The 19,089-nt window shown below is 37.3% G+C and overlaps 2 protein-coding genes across 5 annotated transcripts; one reads left to right on the top strand and one right to left on the bottom strand.

Annotated features, from left to right (window-relative positions):
* Positions 1-1,100: 1,100 nt before the first annotated feature.
* LOC104896079 (probable 20S rRNA accumulation protein 4) lies at positions 1,101-10,684 on the top strand. 4 transcript variants are annotated; one of them, XM_010682773.3, is made up of 7 exons: positions 1,102-1,239; positions 1,328-1,411; positions 1,488-1,573; positions 1,677-1,942; positions 3,097-3,337; positions 9,177-9,381; positions 10,403-10,684. In XM_010682773.3, exons 1-7 carry the CDS (start codon positions 1,147-1,149, stop codon positions 10,526-10,528), a joined length of 1,101 nt encoding a protein of 366 aa, XP_010681075.2. In that variant the 5' UTR covers positions 1,102-1,146; the 3' UTR covers positions 10,529-10,684. The 4 variants fall into 4 exon arrangements, with proteins under 4 accessions (XP_048501717.1, XP_010681075.2, XP_057251910.1 ...); XM_057395927.1 differs by lacking the exon at positions 1,328-1,411 and having other exon boundaries at positions 1,118-1,239; XM_057395928.1 differs by lacking the exon at positions 1,102-1,239 and having other exon boundaries at positions 1,376-1,411; positions 1,699-1,942.
* Positions 10,685-11,380: 696 nt separating this feature from the next.
* LOC104896224 (alkane hydroxylase MAH1) lies at positions 11,381-12,069 on the bottom strand. Its single transcript, XM_048647142.2, is given in 3 exon segments — positions 11,381-11,710; positions 11,712-11,756; positions 11,758-12,069. Coding segments are annotated over 3 exon segments (687 nt in total).
* Between the last annotated feature and the right edge of the window lie 7,020 nt (positions 12,070-19,089).

Below are 19,089 nucleotides of genomic sequence, written 5' to 3'. Positions count from 1 at the left end.
GTAACTGCTTCAAATATATTTGGCTTGATTTTTTCTAGCATAATAGTAACTTATATATTTTTTTCTTTAGATTCTATATCTCTATTTTATATGTCGAGAAGGATAGGACGCCAAAAAATAGAAAAAAAAAAAAGATAACTACTTACTTTTATTAAAAAATACAAAAAGTAAAAATAGAAAAGGAAACTACCTAATTAATTTTAAAAGTAAAAAAAGATAAAAAAGGCATTACAAAAAGAAAACAGTCAACAAAAAAATTCCTAATTTATTAGATATAATTAACAATTAATTTGATTTTCTACATATTTTCACACGCATCGCGTGCATATAAAACTGATTTCACTGAATGATTGTAACTTATGATGCCAATAGAAAATTCAAGTATGTTGAACATCGTTTCAATATGTCTGCTAAAGTTTTTTGATTCATATTTGTAATAGAAAATTTAGTTCTATGGTAACTCCAACTGCAACAACTTTAGAAATGTATTCGCGGAACACACTAAAGCAATTGCTTGAATTTCTAGACTTTCACAGCATCTATTTTGCTAAACTCCAATGAATTGTCCCAACTATTTTTGAGTGCAATAGATGTTAATGGGCCTTATACGGATTTGTATTGAAGGTCGTTGAGCTAGGATGAATGAGAAAGTGAGAACTCTGCATGTTGTATGCTAAGAAAATGACAGTATTTATAAACACCATTAGTAAAATAATTTTTTTGCATAATCTTTTGTATATGAAATTCACTGTTTTTCAATGTTATTAAGATCATAGCCGTGAATTATGGGATATGATAGGGAGTCCAAAGATACTATTCCTATTTAAAGCAATTGAGGATTATGCGGGGATTGATTTCCTAAAATATAGATTGAGTGGCACACGCCTATTTTTTATATGGAACCGACACATCAACAAATATGGACATGAATGGTACTATACACGTGGCGATTGAAAGTGGAGGATCAATTTAGAAGCGACATTTGGCAAACTGTTTAAGAGTTTGACACGTAAGCTAATATGACTTTGCTTTATATATATATATAGATTTAGCTGAATAACCCTTAAAAATTTGGAAATACAGTTGAACTCACAAACCCTCCCTTAAACACGCCATCTTATTAGTAATTTGTAATTAGTAATTAGTATGAAGGAGGTTATTCTTGGGTTTCCGGGACATTGGGCAGATGATAATCTAGAGCCTGCTGATCATTATACAACAAAAATTGGAGGTCTTCCTGTAAGTTTTCTTTCTTTCTTTATTTAATTTTTGATATCTCCAATGTTAATTGTTAACTACTCTTACTGTGTGGCGTCTGTTGTTGTAGGACTGGCCTTTTCCCGAATTATTGTTAGAACGAATTTTACTTGAGTGTACTTCATGTAAATCCAAATTATGCCTCATTTCACAGGTACTTTTTTTTGAATGACTTGTATGATTTTATTTTTCTACATGTTGGATATAATCCTCCCTTTTTGTTTTTATAGGTATATGCACCAATTAATGGTTCAGTGTTGAAAATTGAAGAACGTGTAATTTATGTTTTTGGTTGCCCAAATTCATCTTGTGGAAGGTATTCCCTTGTTTAAGTGTTTATAGTTATAGTTGAATGAAGTGCCACATTATTGATTTCCTTATGAGTTATGATGTTTCGGCGTTGGTGACCTTATTTATAGCTGGCGTGCTATTCGTGTTCAGAAGCCTGGGATTTGTGATGAGGTACCACTTGTTGGCTCTACATCTTCAGCTATTGACATTGAGTTGGAGGAGGATGTGGATGATGATGATGATATAAACATGGAGGACTTGGGTAGGGCTCTTTTCGAAGCCGCAAGCTTAGCTTCTAATTTAGTTAAACACGACGCCAACAATAATACCAATATTAATGCAAAAACACTTACATTGGACCCGAAATCGAGAAAAGTTGATGCCACTACCATTGGTAAGATTTTCATCTCTTTGAGGATGGCTTTGTTTCGATTTTATGGAGTTTAAATGGATTAGCTCATATTAGTATTTGCTTTACATTTTGTGTTTATCTAATACATTGCCAGCATTGTCACCTGTGAGGGGAGTTCATAAGGCGGTAGAATAATCTGAAATAAATGCAGAAGAACTTGAATAATAAGCATACAACACTCTTTTTTAGAGGTCAAATCAAGCAGTTTGTAACCTTTTTAAATCTCAAGTTACTTCTGGAACCCTATCTAGATCTGAGCATTAGTATCTAATTCTTCCTTGCTCAATGAATGGAGGCGTGTTGATTAGCTCAATTGAGGTTGCATGCACCTCTTCTTTTGGGCTTTGCCACCTATGACCTACATTATTGGAGCAATGTTCTTAGACTTTAACAAGGCCAAACAGTGGCTATTGAGTTGCAGTTTGTCTTTATTTAACACCTCTTAGCTTCATCTTGACATATATTATAAGTAAACTTGAATCTTAGATTTGGCAGTTTCTAAATTGGATAACTCCTCCAAAACTTGATTAATGATCATACATCTTATCATTTAAGTCGAATAATGGATAGTTTAGTTATGCATTATTCCTAAATCCTAATCTATAATCTCCTACACTAGAGTTTGTTCATTATAAATGCAGAATTCCAGAAATGATTTTCCATGAAAGTAATTGTTTGTATAGAGATCACTAATAATGTAGTGAAGAATATCTTTTGAAATAATAAAAACCAAAAATTTATTGAAAATTTTCCAGGAAGGTTATTAAGGAACAAGGATTTCATATAGTCTATTGTCTTATGGTTTTGCCAATTTATTTACCTAAAAAGGATATGCTGTTTGTGTTGTTTGCTGTTGTTTTGTGATATCATCTGGTGGCTTGAGAGGAATGAGCTTCCATAATAGAGGTAGTGACATGATTTCTAGGCGATTCAGCGCTCTTGTCCTGATCTCACTTTGACATCATGCTTCAGCCTTGAAGAGTTTTTGCATCTTTCTCTATATAGTATTCAGCTCTTATGTGTCATTTAGGATTTTGTTGGACTCCTGGTGCATGCTTTCTGTACTCTTTTCTTTCATCACTTTTTATTTTTTGTTTCTTATCTGAGGATGAAACTTGTACGTCTTTCAATCGCAGTGCTACCTTGCTTTTATGTATACAGTCAAGAGGATAGATCTTCGCAGGATGTGGCAGCTGTTTGCTCAAAGCTTCCTTCACTTTCAGCCAAGGAGGCACAAGATTACAAGGATAATAATGATCCAATACAGGAAGAGACCTGGGAAGATGAGGGCTATGAGTATGACAAAGCTTTAAACGCAGATAGGACTTACCTCAAGTTCAAGAAAAGACTGGACAAATGCCCAGAGCAATGTTTCAGGTAAGCTGCCTACACTACAGGATGTTCTAGAGACCTTGTCTGGTCTGGATAGTATTTGTGGCTCTATTTGACAACACTATTTTAACGCATTCTAGATGCCTACTCTGAAAATCACAAGAATAATGAAACTTGCACCTTCTCCTCAAGGTGGTATTAATCCGCTTCTTCATCACGACATCAGCAACCATTGGCAGTGTCTCATTTCCTGTCACTCAAAACAAAGGCCAAGGTTCATATTAAGGTGCAACTCTTCGTTGAAGAGCGTTAATATGCCCTTTAGTTAGTGGTGATTGAGACGGTAAGTCAGAGTGTTGGAGGAATGAAGATGTTAGTTTGGCAATTTGGTTTGAAAGCCTGGTTAGTGCTAATAAGCGTCGTTGATTGGGTGGGATTGTAAGCGACTAAGCTGAGGGATTAAAAACTAAGGGTTTGAAGCTGGTGGAATAGATAAGGCTTTAATTAGTGAAGCCAAATTTTGGCCTTTCTTCATTTGCCTTGAGGAAATGGAGGAATATCTTACCAAAAGAAAAATGGAGGAATAAGGAGGGTATTGTGTTGGGAGAGGGGGAATTGGTAAGAAAAGGGAAAGGAAAGGGGGAATGGTAGATGCATAAAAGTATAAAATACAGGATGTCTCCTACCATTCTTACTCAAGGAAATTGATTCCGTGAGTATTGTATTGCAAACAACAGAATATATACAAATTACATGCCTAGATGAAGGCTATAAAATAGCTAGCAGATTGCTATAACTAAGGTAAGCAAATATAAACTTGCTAAATAAAGCTACACAAAATAATATACAATAATGAGAGAATATATGCTGAATATATTCTAACACACCCCCGCAGTCCAAGCTGGAGGTTCACGTATGCTGAGACTGTCCCTGAAATCATTAAATAGAATGCGCGGAAGCCCTTTTGTAAAGATATCAGCAATTTGGTAACGGGACGGAACATGAAGCACACGGACTTGCCGCGAGCCACTTTCTCACGAACGAAGTGAATTTCCATCTCAATGTGTTTGGTGCGTTGATGTTGAACAGGATTGCCGAATAAGTATATCGCACTCACATTGTCACAGTAAACTAGAGTAGCCTTCGGAAGTGGACAATGTAACTCTAGAAGTAAGTTCCGGATCCAGCAGGAATCGAAAACGACATTAGCAACACCTCTGTATTCCGCTTCAGCACTACTACGAGAAAGAGTAGGCTGCCGTTTAGAAGACCAAGATATGAGATTATCCCCGAGGAAAACACAATAGCCAGAGATGGAACGACGGGTGTCAGAACACCCACTCCAATCAACATCTGTATAGGAGATGAGACGATCAACAGAGGAGTGATACAAATGCAAACCATGGGATAAAGTACCCTGAAGGTAGCGTATGCCGTATGATATGCTTGAGAGCACTCATATGTTCATTTGTCGGGGCATGCATATGAAGACAAATCTGCTGTGCAGCATAAGATATATCAGGTCGAGTGAAAGTAAGATATTGGAGAGCACCAACAAGACTTCGATATTTTGTCTGATCATCAAAGGGAGCATCATGAGTGGCACTAAGCTTAGACTTAGTGTCAACAGGAGTAGGACAAGAACTGCAGTTAGACATGCCGGCACGTTCAATAATATTTGCAGCATATTGTTTCTGAGATAGAAAAAGACCATGGGCATGACGAGTAATAATAATGCCCAAAAAATAACTCAGAGGACCGAGGTCCTTCATAGCGGACTCAGAACCCAAGAGTTGCATGAAGTACTTACGAAGACGATCAGAGGAGGCTGTAAGTATAATGTCATCCACGTACAACAGAATATAAGCAGTGGCAGAACCATTCTTATAAATAAATAAAGAGTGATCTGACTTACTGTGAGAGAACCCAATAGTAGCAACAATCTCAGTAAACCTTTGATACCAAGCGCGAGGGGCTTGTTTTAAACCATATAAAGATTTCTTCAAAAGGCAAACATGATTTGGATGAGTTTTGTCGCGAAAACCCATGGGCTGGTGCATAGAAACTGTTTCATTAAGATGACCATGTAAAAAAGCATTCTTGACATCCATTTGATGAATCGGCCAAGATTTTGAGACAGCAATACTGAGAACTGCTCTTATGGTAGCAGGTTTAACCATTGGGCTAAACGTTTCATCACAATCAACACCCTGCTCCTGTGTTTTCCCATCACCTACAAGACGAGCCTTATACCGCTCAAAGGAACCATCAGATTTATATTTATGACGAAAAATCCACATAGAACGAATAAGATTCACATCCGAAGGGCGGGGCACTAATTCCCAAGTCTTATTATCAATTAAAGCATTAAATTCATCCGCACATTTCCAATTGGGGTCACGGATCGCACTAACGGGATTTTTTGGAATAGGAGAAATGGCCATAGTGGAGTGAGTGTAACAATTGGTAGAGTATTTAGGATTGGGTTTAAATATGCCATTGGTAGCACGAATTGCCATGCGGGGAATTAAGGGATGATGGGCCGTAGGAGAGGACGATGGGGCTGACGTGTTTGTAGGCGAGGCAGGCGAGCCATGGACTGGGCCGGGAGAGGGGGGCGAGTCCAAGAGAAGTAGACGAGGCTGCTGAAGTGACTGGACAGCAGAGGAAATGGGCTGGATAGGAGCAGTAGAGGAAGGATGAGTGACTGGGCCCGGGTGAGAGTGCGGCCCAGTGAGAGTAAAGGGGGGAGAGTTGGGCCGGTTTATGTTATGAGGCAGGGGAGTTTGTGGTGGTAAGGGCCGAGAAAGAGCATGGATGAGGGATGGATTAATCTGATCATCCAGAAAATCATAGCTTGTAGGAGTTGGTTTGTGTAGTTGAGAAAAAGGAAATTCTGTTTCAACAATGCACATGACGAGAAATTATGATTTTACCGCTAGACATAACATAGCATTTTGAGCCACGATGGTTGGGAGCGGGACCAAGATAGGCACAAGGGGTAGATCTTTGCTGTAGTTTGTGAATGGTAGTGGAGGAAAGTAAGGGAAAACATAAACAACCAAACACACGCAAATCGGAGTAAGAGGGATCACTTTTATAGAGGATTTGTGCGGGAGACATATAATCTAAGACCTTGGAAGGAAGAATGTTTAGAAGATATGTCGCCATAGATAGAGCATGATGGCATAGAAGCATGAGCTAGAAGGGTCCGAATGATATTATTAATAGATTTTATATGTCTTTTGGTTTTACCATTTTAAGGGGAGGTGTGAGGACATGAGAGACGAAATACTAGGCCATGATGATTGAAAAATTGTTCAAGGGTGCCATTTATATATTTCGTGCCGTTGTCACATTGAAAAGACTTAATATTCCGTTCAAATTGAGTTTGAACGAAAGCATGGAAAGACATGAATAGTTGTTTGACCTGTGATTTCTTGGCAATAGGAAAAGTCCAAAGAATTTGCTATAGTCATCAAGAAAAAGAACATAATAACGGTGCCCGGAAGAGCTAGCGATTGGAGAAGTCCAAAGGTCACTATGAATAATATCAAACGGAAGAAAAGTGTACGATAAAGAATCATAAAAAGGTAGTTTAGCATGTTTTCCAAGAGGACAAGAAGAGCAAAAAATCTTATTAGCCTTATTACATTCAATAAAGTTACTACGACGAAGAGAGTTGATAATATTATCGCCAGGATGACCTAAACGATTGTGCCAAATATCATGAGACATAGTAGTAACTAAAAGCTGAATGTGGGTGAGGTGGCTTGAGAATTGGAGAAGAGTGGATATAAGTTCCCAACACTATCACATTTCATTAGTCTGGTCCCCGTCTGTAAATCATGAACAGAAAAACCAAAGGGGTCAAAAGAAATAGAAACTTTATTGTCAGTGGTGAATTGACGAACGGAAATCAGATTTTTGACGAGTTTCGGAGCATGTAACACATTTTGAAGAACAAAGGGAGGATGAGGGGGAGGTTAATTAGTGCTACCATGACCGACTACAATGTTATGATTTTTAGTGCTTGAATTGAAATAAGAAGAGAGAATACATGCATCCGCCGTCATGTGAGATGTTGCGCCTGTATCCATGTAGTAATTTCCATTGGGTTGACAGAAGGATAAAGCATGCATAGCAGCGTCGATGTCGGTAGGCGTGTAACTGGGAGTATAAGGAGCATTTGCAGTCATAACATTGAGAGCTTGGGGTCTGGGCCCAAGTATACTAGGCCTATGAGAGGGCCTTTGGGCTGTATAAGTAGGCCGTGGCTGCCAAGGGTAGGAAGGAAAAGGACATGGGGGAATCGTCCAACCGCCCCATTGTGGCCATGATGCTGTAGTTTGCCGATGTGGCTGCTGACTGGACTGACCACCACCGCCGGCCCACCTTGTGGACCAGAAACTTTACCTTTGCCTTTATTTTTATTGTTGTACCTACCTTTGTTGTTGTTATTGTGACGCTTAGGAGTAGAGTTCTCAGGCGTGTCATGGCTAGTGGCAGCAACCATGGCATTGCTGCTGGGTCCCCAGATTCTCGTGCGGCACGAGCTTTGATGGTGCGTTCCGCCATTTTGAGCCTTGATCGACAACTTTCAAATGAAGGGAGAGGCTCTTGATTTTGAATAAAATCAACAGTGCCGCCGTATGCCTCCGGCAAGGAGCCGGTGAGATGTAATACGAGCCGCCCATTAGACACCGGAGCATCAACATCCGCAAGCCGGTCTGCTAGAGATTGTAAAAAATTGCAGTAGTTGTCGATGGTGGTGTGATCCTCGAAGACGGCATTAGAGAATTCTTCCTCGAGGTGAGTGGCTCGTGAAGCCTTATTGTCCTGAAACGAGGCTTCGAGCCGTTTCCATGCACCCTCGGCAGAGTCATCACGACGGAGGATAGCAAGGAGTAAGTCAGATGAGATTGTCCAATATATCCACTGGAGGATGGCAGCGTCAAGACGCTTCCACATGGCAGGATCGGCGGCTTTAGCAGCGATATATGCAGCTTTGGCAGGGTCTTCGGTGGGTGGGACAAGATGATCATATAGATCATGAACCCGGGTTAGGTTCGTAAACAATGCAGCCCAAGAGTGATAAAGAGCCTGTTCATTATCTAATGTTACAGGGACAAGGGATTTCACATTAGTAATAGTGAGAGCAGGGTGAAATTTGGTGCTGTCAGTCATGGTTGAGAGGAAAAGGAAGAAGGAGAGAGGAAGAAGAAGATGATGAAGGGATAGGTTGGTTCGAAACCGTATCTGATACCATGAGAGAATATATGCTGAATATATTCTAACACTTACCACTGCTACCTCCTTTCTCCTGTCAGGCGGTTGAAAGCAAAGTATCTTTCCCTTATAAAATCAGTTGTGCAAATTGTGGTCATTTGAAATTGGCTTGTCATATTTTGGTATTGATAACTATAAAGCCTCCTGGAGTCCAGAAACGTTTTGTTCCACTGTATCTAATCTTTGGAAGGTGCCTCTAAACTTCCTGGTACGAACTGTGATGAGCTGGAATCTTCAGAGTATAAGTGGAATCAAGAAGGTGATTTTGATCGAAAGATTATAGAAATCAAAGATAGTAATCAAGCTTTGAAGCGGTTTGATTCACTTCCAATTCCCATAATAAGCTCAACAAATTAAAAAATCACAACAATTCCTCTGGAATACAGCATTGATTAAGTAAGTGTATAAAAAGTCATGTGAGTGAGAGAAGTTACCAAATAAGAGAACGAGTAAAGTAAAACATCCCAAAAAGGATTACAGTTCAACTAAAAAGAAATAGAGGTAGCAGTTCATGACCTAGATGTTACTAGTTTACTGTCCCTTGCTTTCCTTTTTGCATGTAGGGGTTGCTATTTCTGATGACATCTTATTTCAGGTATTCCTTTGGAGGAAAGCCTCTGTTGGCTACTGGAGATGTGGGTGACCCTGGGACATGTGGCCTTTGTGGTGAACCAAGGCACTATGAAGTGCAGCTCATGTCTCCATTAGTTTATTTTCTACAAGATGGAGCTACTGGTGGACAAAGAAAACTGCTGGAGAACTGGAATTGGATTACTCTTATCGTATATACATGTTCAAAGGTGAGAAGGTGTTTTCTATTAGCTGTTTTGACTTTTGGCATATGGTTACCTCCTGTATGCACCATATAGTCATTTGAATTTGAAATGGTCATCTAAAATGCATGGATCCTTCCCTTTGAAAGGAAGACCCTAGATCGAATTGGACGGGCTCCATACAGGTGAAAAACAAATACGGCATAGACTTGTAGAGGGTAAATTAATGTGAAAGTCACTTTTTGTCATTGTAATCCATGGCTGAGAAATATTCAACCAGTGGTCTTTTCAGCTCCTCTAATATGTACGTGGGGGTGGGAGTTACTCACTCAGTCTACTTCTAGTGAAGCCTTAAAGTTTTTAATTTTTAAATATTTCATCTAGATACTTTTAGCATTGAATCTGTCCATTTCTATTCACTGACCTCATCTGTCCCCTTTGCCGGTAAGGAGAAGGGGTGTTTAGGGTGAAATAGGCGGTACGGCGAAATTTATGCAATTGGAGTATCAGAAACATGAAGCATAAACTTCCTTAAATCTGCTATATGCAAGGTTACTGAGGTTGAGTGATGTCCCATGTAGCGTAATAGTTCACCCCCTTAACATGACATGGAAACTGAAAATGGAAGCATGTTAACATGATGGGTCAGAAGCAAGTTATCCATAATAGGACTGCACCAACATACATACATCTGTGAAAAGAGCTTAATTCTGCTGGGTTAGCATGCGTTTCAATGGTTAAGCATGGTGGTAGCATTCTTAGTAAGAGGCGTCAAGGATCTGTGATATTTTCTTTGTTATTATATTATCTAGTCGATCTGTTGTATGTGCTGCTGGTCCATTATGTTTACTCATACACTGCTTGCACTAAAGGTCCTTGATGCTTAATTTGGATCAATAGCAATATGTCAACTGTAAAATCTTCCTTCGTGTTTGCGGCCTGTGTCCCATTATCTCTGCTTCTGTTTTCTTGTTATGCTGATGGCTTGATGTGCTGTCTACTTCTGGTGTCTTTTATTTCTTATGATATTATGGTGTGGTTTTCACAGAGCTGCTTTCAGAAGGTGGATCATGAAATGTCTAATTGGCATGGGTGGACTGTGGTAGAAGAGACTGTTATAGCACAATTCGAGAAGCCTCTGACAGAATCACATCGACTAAGTTATTTCTTTTGATTTTCAGCATACCTTGTTTCTCATTTCTCCCTTCTCTGGTTGGTAGCTTGGCAGCTTTTGGAAAACTGAACCTGTAAAATTAATATTGTTGCTCTTCAATGCTAAACAGGTATGTATTTATACGACCCAAATACTATTAGTTTCTAGCATCTGCTACTTGATTTTGCAAGCGCTTCAGATACTTTGATCAATAAGAACTATAGTACATTCACACTGACAACATCCTTTTGAATTGCCTCCTTGCAATTTGCATACGAGAAAATGACACAAGTACTTGCTTGGGACTTGATCACTGGGAAATGCATTTACTTGTATCTGCTTACAAGGATATGGGAAACTTAATGGTTTCAAACAAACCACAAATGTGGCAATTACTATAGAAGACCTTTTCGTCAGATATACCAATGCTTTTGGAATTGTTGTTCTGGAGATATAGTGATGATTTTTGACAAGTCATAGTTTCAGCATCATCATTTTCCACTGAGATGCCTTTCGCTGTTAAGCGTCATTCAACTAGCTTGTGGAAATAGGTTATTTGATGAAAAATGTTGAGAAGACAAAAGAAGAGAAAACTTGAAGAGTGCTCAGAAGTAGATCTCGTACATTATTAGTGTTTGGCTATTACATAAAAACTAGGACAAGCGTTTTCTTTCAGCCCTTCCAGCACACAGCTATTAATCGCAATTCTCACTAATTTTTATTATCCGACACTGCGACACATAAGAATCGTTGCCCGGCTTTGTTCCTTTTTAAGATATTGCTTTGTTTACTCAGCTTCTTAATGTAGTGGTTCTATGTACCCAATCAGAAAATAGGTATCACGAGAAGTTCTTTGTTTCCCTTACCACTTCATCAAGCCCATCTTTTATGGATCTTCACCTTAAACCCATGTTTCATGTGAAGAATAACCGAGACATCAGGATAGATATTGTCATCCTCCACAACTTGAAAATGGAAGTTATGTATCAAGGTGGCTGCTATCATCTTCATCTGAGTAAATGCTATTTCTTTCCCTAGACAAGTCCTTGGACCAGCATTGAATGCCAAGAACTTGTATGAAGGTTCATGTTTAATCTTCCCTTGGTTTGATATCCATCTCTCAGGCTGAAATTTGGAGCAATTCTCTCCCCATATCGCCTTCATTCGTCCCATTGCATATAGCGGGAATACTGTTTTCATATTTTGGGTGAACATGGTGGCCACTAGGCAGGACAATTTGGTTCAACGGGAGATTTGTGCTGGAAAGGAACAGGAGGGTATAGTCTCAAGGTTTCAAAAAGTGCAGCATGTAGATACACTAACTTCTTTGTCTCATCTGCTTGAAATACATGCCAATTGTAAGCTTTTGTTGCTGGTACTTTTGTTCTTAATTCTGTTCTTATCTTCTCTTGAACTTCAGGGTTCCTCACTATGAGCGAAAGATTCCAGGTGAGAGCTGAACTAGTTGTATCTCGTCCTGCCATCAGCAGATTAAATATGATGTCTCTTAAAAACTTCTCATTCTTTACATCAACCCCTTTTATTGCAACTTCTTCTTTCATGTATGATGTCAAGAGGTTGACACCACCTTCATCTTTTGAGGAAGAATTTTTTACCACTCCACTGCTTAGATCTTGTCGCTTCTTAGATACAATGTTATAGATGAAATGGTCAATAATTTTCCAAGCCTGGTTTAGTATCTTCGCTTGACCTAACCCTAATCACCGTTTAGCTTCCATATGCTTTCATGAAGAACATGGTGGTAAACTATGGCTTCCTAGGCAGCATCTAGTGCTTTCGAGAAGGGTAAACTGAGGAAATCAAGATATAGAGAACCTGGATCATATTTTGTGACAATGATGCAGGTAACATCAAACATGAGCCTTTGAAACACATCTTGAAAGTCTATAATCAGGCCATGTTGGATGCATGCTCGAGTTAATAGAGGTGTTTATCGCACGAGCCGAACCCGAACTGTACTAGGCTCGGCTCGTGAGCTCGATAAGTGAAGCTCGGCTTGAGCTCGTGAGCTTCTCTCAAGGCTCGAGCTTGGCTTGGCTCTGCTCGAGCTTGAGCTCGATTTGAGACAAATTAAGAATAAACCAAAAAATATTAAACCAAACAACATTAAACCAAACAAAAAATTCATATTCGACATTTGAAAAAATTGTTGACGGATGTTATAGAATTATAGACTATATTAAAAAAAATACCACGAATAAACATATTCTATTTCATTTTTACATGCTAATCAAATGAATTACTTACAAATATACATAGAAAAATCGACAAACTAGATCTAAATATATAAAAAAAGAAAAAAAATGAATTGTTCAATGTAAAAAAAACTGTATAAAAGGATACGTATAATAATTTTTTAAAGTGTTTTAGCATATATAACCATGCTTTAAGTTTATTAATTTTTTTTTTTGAAAAAAAAAAAAGTTTATTAATTTTTTTGAGCCTGTTCGCGAGCTTTTTGAACTGAGTTTGTTCTAGTTCGGCTTGACTCTTTAAGGTATGGACTCGGCCCGAATTCGAGCTGAGCTACCACGAGCCGAGCTTTGACCAAGCCGAACCCTGATTGTTCGCGAACAGGCCGAGCTCTCATTATCAACCCTACTCAAGTAGCACAGCTAGCCCTTGGTCCACCTTTGCTTGTGTAGCCCCAAATGTACACATACTTTTGACTTCCGATGAGGGATCGATTAGAATCTCCACAAATCTCCGTCAGAGTTAAAGATCCTGTCACCCAAGATGTTGAATATCTTGCGGAATTGAGCCCCTTTCGGATAATTCAAAAAATTGGATGCCATGATGTAGTGAATATTGGCAGGATTCATGGTTAGCATGATGTCCATGTTAGTAAATCAAGGACCCTGGAGCAAGAAGGTATTATTTGTTTGCTTCAAAACTTTGACTAAGATGTTGTCAATCCGGTGCAAGTTGAAGACGACCTTTGGTAGTCGGCCGAGGAGTGGCCAACTCCATGGCTGCCTTTTCTTTGTCAAATAACAGGCGAAAACTAAGCAAATGAGAGCAAGACAGATATTTGGAAGTTCAAGTAAAGCCTTTGTCAATTGTCATAACCTAGACTTGAAAAAACCTCATTGATTTGTTGCTAACATAAATATCAGTTGATAATCTAAGCTTTTGTAAGGAGGGGAGTGCAAAGTATCTATATAAATGTATTAAAAGGCGTGCGTGACAATGTATACACGTCAAGTAACACCTCTGTTACTCCATAAGAATTGTCCAATGTGTCATGTCAATTAACAAAAGTAAAATTAGCTTGCAACAAAATTTGAACCCATGACCTCTTGCTATTATACATGACACAATTACCATCTCAACCAACTTTTAATCATGTTTTAAGTATCCACATTATTATATTTGTACCTTTTTAATGTTGAATTGTCCTTAATATATTTTAGTGGGAATGAAAAATAATATCAAGTTTGGAAACATAATAGCAATTCGGGGCAACGTCCGGGCCCAAATACTAGTTAGTTTCTTATATTGTGCATGATTTCGGACCTATGAACAAAAGAAAGCCTATATGGCTATATGCCATGTGACATTCTCCTCACATTTCTAATGCAAATATTTTATGTCTTATGTGTACTCATTTTGAAAAGAATGTGTAAGTGCAAGGTATCGAACACGTAACCTTTGAAATGAAAAGTAAGAGCTTAACCATCAATACACTATTAATTTGTTGTCTAATATTTCAAATAAAAATGATGAAGTCTTGTAATAATTATAAATAACTAAAAAGACATAAACAAATATATACATCTTTAACACTCTACGTAACTTACAAGAGAATATTGATGTCATATTCTCTTACCACAATTCTTTTTAAGGTATTGTTTTCAAACTCAAAACTTTCAACTTTTTTTACTTATCATGTTGTGACATGAATTTTTCAATTTCTTAATGGACAAAAAATACAAAAAGTAGCAAAATAAATTATGAAATTTAATAATAATAACATCTTTGATTATTGTAACTGACTCGAGGCATCGTTCGGGCAAAAAAATTAGTTAGAATCAAAAAACAGGCTATGATAACTGAAACATTAAACGTAGTGTCATGTTAATTATTGTGACATTTCAACCGATTAAATTAGCCGCTTGTTGGTTATAATTTGGACTCTGTTTGTGTTAGGTTGATAATCACATTCTTGCTGAATAAAACCAGGAAAAGTTTTACCATAAAATTAGAACTGCTCCTAAATCTGATAATCAGGAAAAGTTTTACCATAAAACTAGAACTGCTCCTAAATCTGATAAATTTTCGTCGAAAGTTTTTGGAACTGTGTGCTTTAATTTCAGAATTTACTCTGTAATAATCTAATTGTATTGTGAAAAGAAACAAGAGCGATTTCAAGGGCCAACAAACGCAGGTAGGTTTAATCTAGCAGGTGCAACTAAGAAACTGTTTCTTATAACTTGGTGGATATTTCTGTCGAATTGCTACTCTTGTCTTTTAGGCTATGTTTGGTTAACAATCCATTTCTTGTTGAATTTAAGCTCAATAAGAGGAATTGGTTTATCATATCTATTATTCAATGATTAATCAGATGAAACTACAAAAGTAAGCTATAATCTGCAGGTGGTTCATAGAGTTAGTGAGCAATGGGACAAACGTGTAGTCGTGTAAGTTATATCAACAACGTACTTGTGAAGAAATTACCTTCCATCCTGCCTGTATTTCCAATACAAGAAATCATTCTGGAAAGGAAGAGGATATCCAAGTATCAAAATCTCAGGCCATTTCTGATGATTTTGCAAGGAATTCATAATTGCAGATTCTTTTTCCCTTTATTAGGTTCCTTGCAAGAAAAGTTAGAGGTGAAAGGAAAAACGTTATGAATGGGGGAAGGAAGAACGCGCAAGGTAATCTATACTAATACTACCTCTGTTTTTTTAGTTGCAACAATTTGACATAAAGTAGAGAGGGAAAATGTCTAATCGTTGCAACTAAAAAAAACAGAGGTAGTATATGAAAAGATGTTCCTTAACAAGAAAGGATGTCACGTCACACGTGGCGTTCTCTCTAAGGGGATTATACTCCATGTAATTCATCACATACAAGGAAAAAAAAAAATAGAAGTTGCATATTACTACATGCTTTGATCACGTGACTTCAAATTTATATACTAAAGTTTTGACCACTAAATCAAGTGATATTTAGTATTATTATTTCAAATTATAATATATAGCCCAGACCTAATAACTAGTGGTTAATTAAAACATGGAAAAACTACTTTCTACGATACTACTTCCTCTGTTTCTTAACTAGTGGTGAATAGTGTAAAAGTCAAACTGACTGTTGCAAGTTAAAAGAAACGGAGGAAGTATATAATTTAAAGTAAGGAATGTAGGGAAGATCATTTGGAAAAAATTCTCTTCTTCACCTTACGTAGTACTGCTTTAGAAGTAGTTAGTATTTCAAACTTGGAAAAGCTATTTTCTAACTTCTTTGCAACATTCTCATTTGTTCACTTCACCTATTAAAAATTTATGGAGAAATAAGGTTAGATCAGCTCTAAAAGTTTAGATGAGCTTTGGTTAGGGTTACCTAAGGTTAATTCATAATTACAATAAATTTAAATATATATGTAGATGATTCTTGAAAAGTTCATGATATAAGTGAAATTCAAAAGGAAGAGAACACACTTTTAGGATACTTCTCATAATATGCTTAAACCTTCTACGGAGTATTATGAAGTGGGGGATCGAGGGTAGGTGTCTATTAGCCAATGACTATGACAGCCTAACAAGGTTAATTTGTTGTGTATTGTGTTTATATTTGGTTTCATGATGATTTTGAGTTGTTCACTTGTTCTGGATGTATAAAACGATATAATAATAATCTGGTTTATTTATTAGTTGCAACGCTTTGATTATCATGCTTATAAATGCACAACTTTGATCAATAAAATCTTTAATAATCTATTAGTAAGTACTTATAAAGTATGATGACTTAAACATATGTGTGTGTCAGTGAAAGAGAGAGATTCAACACGATGGAGTAAATAAAAAGAAAGAGAAAAAAGAAATTACCTTGCATTTGTTCAAGGCATTATGTATTTATTACTAAATGAGAGAACGTTATGAATCAAATGGAAGAAGTGAGTCGAATTTAGTGTGACGAGGGGCGCATATTTACTCAATTACTCTAGATATAGGATAACCTATAGATGATAAGAATACATATATGTAAATGTGTGATTAGTGAAATTATAATCAATGTTATTATAAATGTTATCCTCGATTAAAATATTACAAGTTAATCATTTCCTTAAAAATGTAATTTTAGGAAGATTGGCCAGGGAAAATTTATTACCTTATTTTAGCTAATCTGACTGTTGTTGGCTAAATAAGATTATTACTTAGTACTTTCACGCTTTCATTTAAGTAGTGTGTATATTTGATAGTGGATACAAGTAGGGATGGCAATCCAATCCGAATCCGACCCTAGTCCGCTCCGATCCGAAGGAAAAAATCCGAGTTGACTCCGACAAAAAAGTAATCCGACTCCGACTCCGTTTAAAAAATCCGACTCCGAGTCAGAGGAGGGTCGGAGTCGGATCTCATAAAATAATCCGACATCCGAATCCGACTCCGACTTTGAGTCAATCAATCATTTTTTCTTATTTATGTAATGTATTATTTATGTATAATCTGACTTCGACTTTCAGCGAGTTGTATTATATAGGCTTTTCCCACAGAAAAAATAATTAAAAAATTGGAAGAAAAATAAGTCGGATCAGGTTCGGAGTCGGATGTTCGGATTTTAGGTCGGGTCGGATTCGGATTTTCAAAGTCGGATCTCGGAGTCGGAGTCGGACTCAGATTTAAAATCCGACTTTCTGTAGGGTCGGAGTCGGATTATGCATAATCCGGTCCAAGTCCGACCCGTTGCCATTCCTAGATACAAGCCTATTATATTCGTATAAGTAGTGATTCATTGAAAGTAAAAGTACTATTTTTTAAAAAATAATTTAATAACAAACTTGACTATAGAGCGTTTGGTTGGGTGAAAGTTAATTCTAGGAGAAATTGTTTTCTTATTTTCCTTTGTTTCGTTTGTGAAGGGTGGAAAATGTCTTTTTATAGACATGTTATGTACTAATTTGGGGGACAAAAGACATTTTCAATGCGATATGATTACTAATGAAGAACACATATTTTAAGGAAAATCATCAATGTAAATTAGTTTGCTTTGTTTGATTTATTGTCCGAAAACTTAGAAAGAAAAAGTATGCAAGGGAAGAAGGTAATGTCCCGGGAAGAAAATATGGCATCCTCTGTTTAAGAGCGGAGTTTTTGTTTTGACCCATGGACGAATTAATTTTCAACAATTCCAAAAGCTATTTTCCATCCCAAATTAGTAAATACCACGTTTGTAGGAAGAAAAACATAATCATGATGAGCATGTAGGACTAGATCATATATATAGAGTCCAATACCAATAAACATGTATCAACTAGTGATGTAAATATGTTTATTTGGCTTGTTATCCATGTACGTTTATTCATTTGGCTTGTTATTCATGTACGTTTGGTTTGTTATTCATGTACATATGCGCACCATGCTCTATGTATTAGCGTGTGAACCATCTAAACTTTGCTTTTGTCCAACCAAAGAGATCCAAATTCTAAACCTTTCTTAAACATGTCAAAATCAATTTAATGTTAGAATAGTATAGAATATTCGTTGATGTACATAAGTCAAGGATTGTGATCCAATATTGCTTATGCTGTGCAACATGTCTGTTTATTCATGCATGATCCTCGTGAGGACATATGCATACTCTTAAGCGCATTGTGTGCTACATCTAGGGTACTCTTGATCATGGCTTACACCTTTATCACTCTTCGGCTTCCACCCTCATTTCTTACATAGATGCAGATTGGGGGTGACTGTCTTGATACTCACTACTCTACTTTTGGTTATTGTGTTTTTTTGGGTGGCAACTTGGTGTCTTGTTCTGCCAAAAGCCAAGCCACATTGTCTAGTTCCAGTGCTAAAGCCGAGTATCGTGGGGTTACTAATGTTGTCTCTGAATCTTGCTGGTTACGCAATTTCCTTCTTGAGCTCCATTGTCCTATTCCGAAAGCTACTTTAGTGTATTGTGACAATGTTAGTGCCATATTATCTATCCGGTAATCTCGTTAATCATCAGCTTACGAAACACATTGAGCTTGACATTTTATTTTGTGCGCGAAAAGGACAACCCGCAATTAGGTTCGGGTATTACATATTACCTCTCGTCACCAAATTGCTGACATCTTCACAAAAAGTCTTCCTTTGATCCTTTTTTGATGATTTTCGTGACAGTTTCAATGTTCGGAAAACTTTCCCTTCGACTGTGGGGGGTGTTAGAATAATATTAAATATTCTTTGATGTACATAAGTCAAGGATTGTGATCCTGGCTTATTAGTGATTGTTTCCTACTTTGTAGCCTAGCTTGTATATCTTGTAACAATTGAGATTGTGAATGGTTAAGGAAAACAATTCTTTCATTTAACATCAAATGACCAGAATATATCGGCTTCGGATGATCAGAT

This window comes from Beta vulgaris, chromosome 6, assembly GCF_026745355.1.
Source record: "Beta vulgaris subsp. vulgaris cultivar EL10 chromosome 6, EL10.2, whole genome shotgun sequence".
Taxonomy (NCBI): Eukaryota; Viridiplantae; Streptophyta; class Magnoliopsida; order Caryophyllales; family Amaranthaceae; genus Beta; species Beta vulgaris.
The sequence above is the reverse complement of the archived record's forward strand: the minus strand, read 5'-3'. Positions and strand labels throughout refer to the sequence as shown.